Here is a 2,588-nt window from a genome sequence, read left to right as displayed (position 1 = left end):
TAAGTTTAAGTTCCCCAGAGTAGGGCTGCACGATTAATCGATTTTAAAACGAAATCGCGATCTGAAATGATGCAATTATCAAATCGCAAAGCGTGCGATTTCTTTTAGTTTTTTTTTTTTAGTTTTTTTGTTGTTCTTCTTGTGTGTCAGTCATCCGCACCAATCAGAAGTGCTGTGCTCCACATGTACCAGCCATTGTTAACCAATCAGAAGTGCTGTTCTCCACATGTACCAGCCATTGTTAACCAATCAGAAGTGCTGTTCTCCACATGCACCAGCCATTGTTAACCAATCAGAAGAGGCCCATGATAGAAGGTGATAGACAGATTGATCCAATCAGCTTCCAAATGGAGCTCTCCTAGATGGTTTGGTGAAGCAAACCATCTGTGTCAGGTTAGTAATGCTCCATCACATGTTTCTATTACAGGGTGAATCTTAAACTGAAGCTTGACTTTAAAGCAACCCAATGGAAGTTTCATGTAAGTTTAGTTATTTCACTCGTAGCTCGGGCTGCGGGGGTGCTAGAGGCGGGAGCACGTTGATACGACCCGGAGATATGGCCGCATTTTACAATAAACTTCCGTTGGGTCGCTTAAAAACAAATATCGCAAATCGAATCACAATATCTGTCAGAAAAATCGCAATTCGATTATTTCCCCAAATCGTGCAGCCCTACTCTACGTCTGTATTTGATTGGGCGTGAGAATATGTCAGCAGTTTAAATGTGACAAAAGAAATGTCAAACACACGTTCATTTAGAAATAATGTCACCAACTTGTTAAACAGAATGCACTTGCAGGTTTATTAGGAAGTAAAGAATATCCCTCTCAGTACACGTTGTTCACAATTCTTTAAAAAATATATGGTTTCTAGGCAACGCACTTTAAGCCCCTCTTTTTGCCATTCATAAGCAGAACAAACACCTGTCATACATAACATCCCATAATGTAGTGTTAAGCAGCTATAAGGACATTCTTAAGTGTTTATTAAGGACAGTTTGTGTCAACAATTATAAACTCTCCTCTGAAGGCATATTTAAATGATTACAACTGGAGTGTCCGTCCTCATGTATTTATTATGTATATACTGATTATGAATGCCAAATAGCCAAGTTACCGAGCCATATCAAAAAGGGTTGAGTGTGGTGTTAAAACAAATTGAGTATCAATCAATATATCACAAGTAATAATAAACGCTTCTGCCTCAAATGTGGGTTTTATTTATGCGGTCCAGTACTGATCGTAGGAGCTGCGTCAAATTCCAGTTTCTGTGAGATATTTAAAAAGGTCACACATCGATGATATCCCGCTGACACTCCCAAGCTATTCAGATTGTTTCCGTCTCTTCAAGCAGGTTGAATAAACCAACGATGATATCAACTCAGTGTCTACATCGAATTTGATTCTGCCCTCTCAGCCAGAAATCATCAGTCCTCCTCCTCCTCCTCCTTCTTCTTCTTCTTCTTCTTCAATCCTGTAGCTAAAAAAGCTGCAGTGAGGTGAACGGTCACGGACAAACCCCCTGAAATAAAAGCCTCCCTGCCGGTGTGTCTCAGCAGTGGCTGGCCAGGATGTTGAAGAAGTGGTAGACCTCGTCTTTATCGAAAACGGCGACTTCTGTGGAGCATTCTGTGCACCAGACGGGGTGGTAGACCTCCTCAGAGTTCATCCCCGCGGGTTGAGGCTCCGGAGTCTCGTCAGCTATGCTTTCTGTTTCTGCTCTCTGTCCCCTCCTCCTCTTCCTCTTGCTGCGCTTCAGGTCCTGCTGGATTTTGTAGCGCAACACCTCGTCTCTCTTCACGATGCAGTTCATCACGAACATGGCTCGGTACTGCGTCTGGTACTTATCGTGCCTGAGAGGAAACACACAAAAACACTTCAGTGGAGGATATCAGCTGAGGGACAGTTTGCAGATGAGTTTGAACACAAAGGCAGCTGGATAATCATCATTAAACTGCTTCTGTGACAATAGGTACTTTTCCCGTTTAGTTCCGTTAGTGCCAGGAATGTTGCGTTCACACCAAAAAGAGAACTTAGTTCAGAGAACTTTTACCCCAATTTGTAGTCCCTGCTAGAGAGGTGGGACTATCCTGGGGAGAAAAAAGTTCCAATTTCTATTGGCTGGGCGAATTGCAAACCACGCCCCGTAAAACTCTGAAAAGTTTTTTGAAGCCGCCATTTTATTGGCTGTCATTAGCATTATTAGCATTAGCATTAGCATTAGCATTAGCCCAGCGCACCAACGGAGAGAGAATAACTTATGGCAACACAAAAGAAAACATGGGAGCGGTGGAGATGAGGAGGTGTCGGCGTTCTGGTGATTTACTCTGAAGGCTTCAGTAGAATCTGCTGGGAGTCCCAGCAGCTTCTACTGAAGCCAGTCCCCAACTCCGGGGACTCCGGGCGGCAGTATACGCCGTGAAGTTGTTTGCGGCCTGCCAGTAAACCCAAAGCAGAAGAAGACGAAGTGATGTCAGTGGCTTCATTTGCCTAATCTTCCCTCAGGGAACTTATTCCGGTGTGAACGCGATCGGCTCTTTAGTTCCATGGGGGAAATAAGTGCCGGCACTAAGTACGGCAAAGTACTTG

At 43.8% G+C, this 2,588-nt stretch overlaps 1 protein-coding gene across 1 annotated transcript; it reads right to left on the bottom strand.

Moving 5' to 3' along the window:
• Positions 1–778: 778 nt before the first annotated feature.
• On the bottom strand, positions 779–1,983 carry LOC104960849 (E2F-associated phosphoprotein-like). The gene has a single exon (XM_010789023.1). The coding sequence runs from the start codon at positions 1,819–1,821 to the stop codon at positions 1,552–1,554; it is 270 nt and encodes an 89-aa protein (XP_010787325.1). The 5' UTR covers positions 1,822–1,983; the 3' UTR covers positions 779–1,551.
• Between the last annotated feature and the right edge of the window lie 605 nt (positions 1,984–2,588).

Source organism: Notothenia coriiceps, unplaced genomic scaffold, assembly GCF_000735185.1.
Source record: "Notothenia coriiceps isolate Sejong01 unplaced genomic scaffold, NC01 NC01_scaffold00032452, whole genome shotgun sequence".
NCBI lineage: Eukaryota > Metazoa > Chordata > Actinopteri > Perciformes > Nototheniidae > Notothenia > Notothenia coriiceps.
Note: the sequence above shows the minus strand (reverse complement) of the source record. Positions and strands in the feature narration are given on the sequence as shown.

Excerpts from the sequence above, each read along its gene's own strand:
- LOC104960849 (XM_010789023.1), bottom strand. The coding sequence starts at position 1,821 with ATGTTCGTGATGAACTGCATCGTGAAGAGAGACGAGGTGTTGCGCTAC.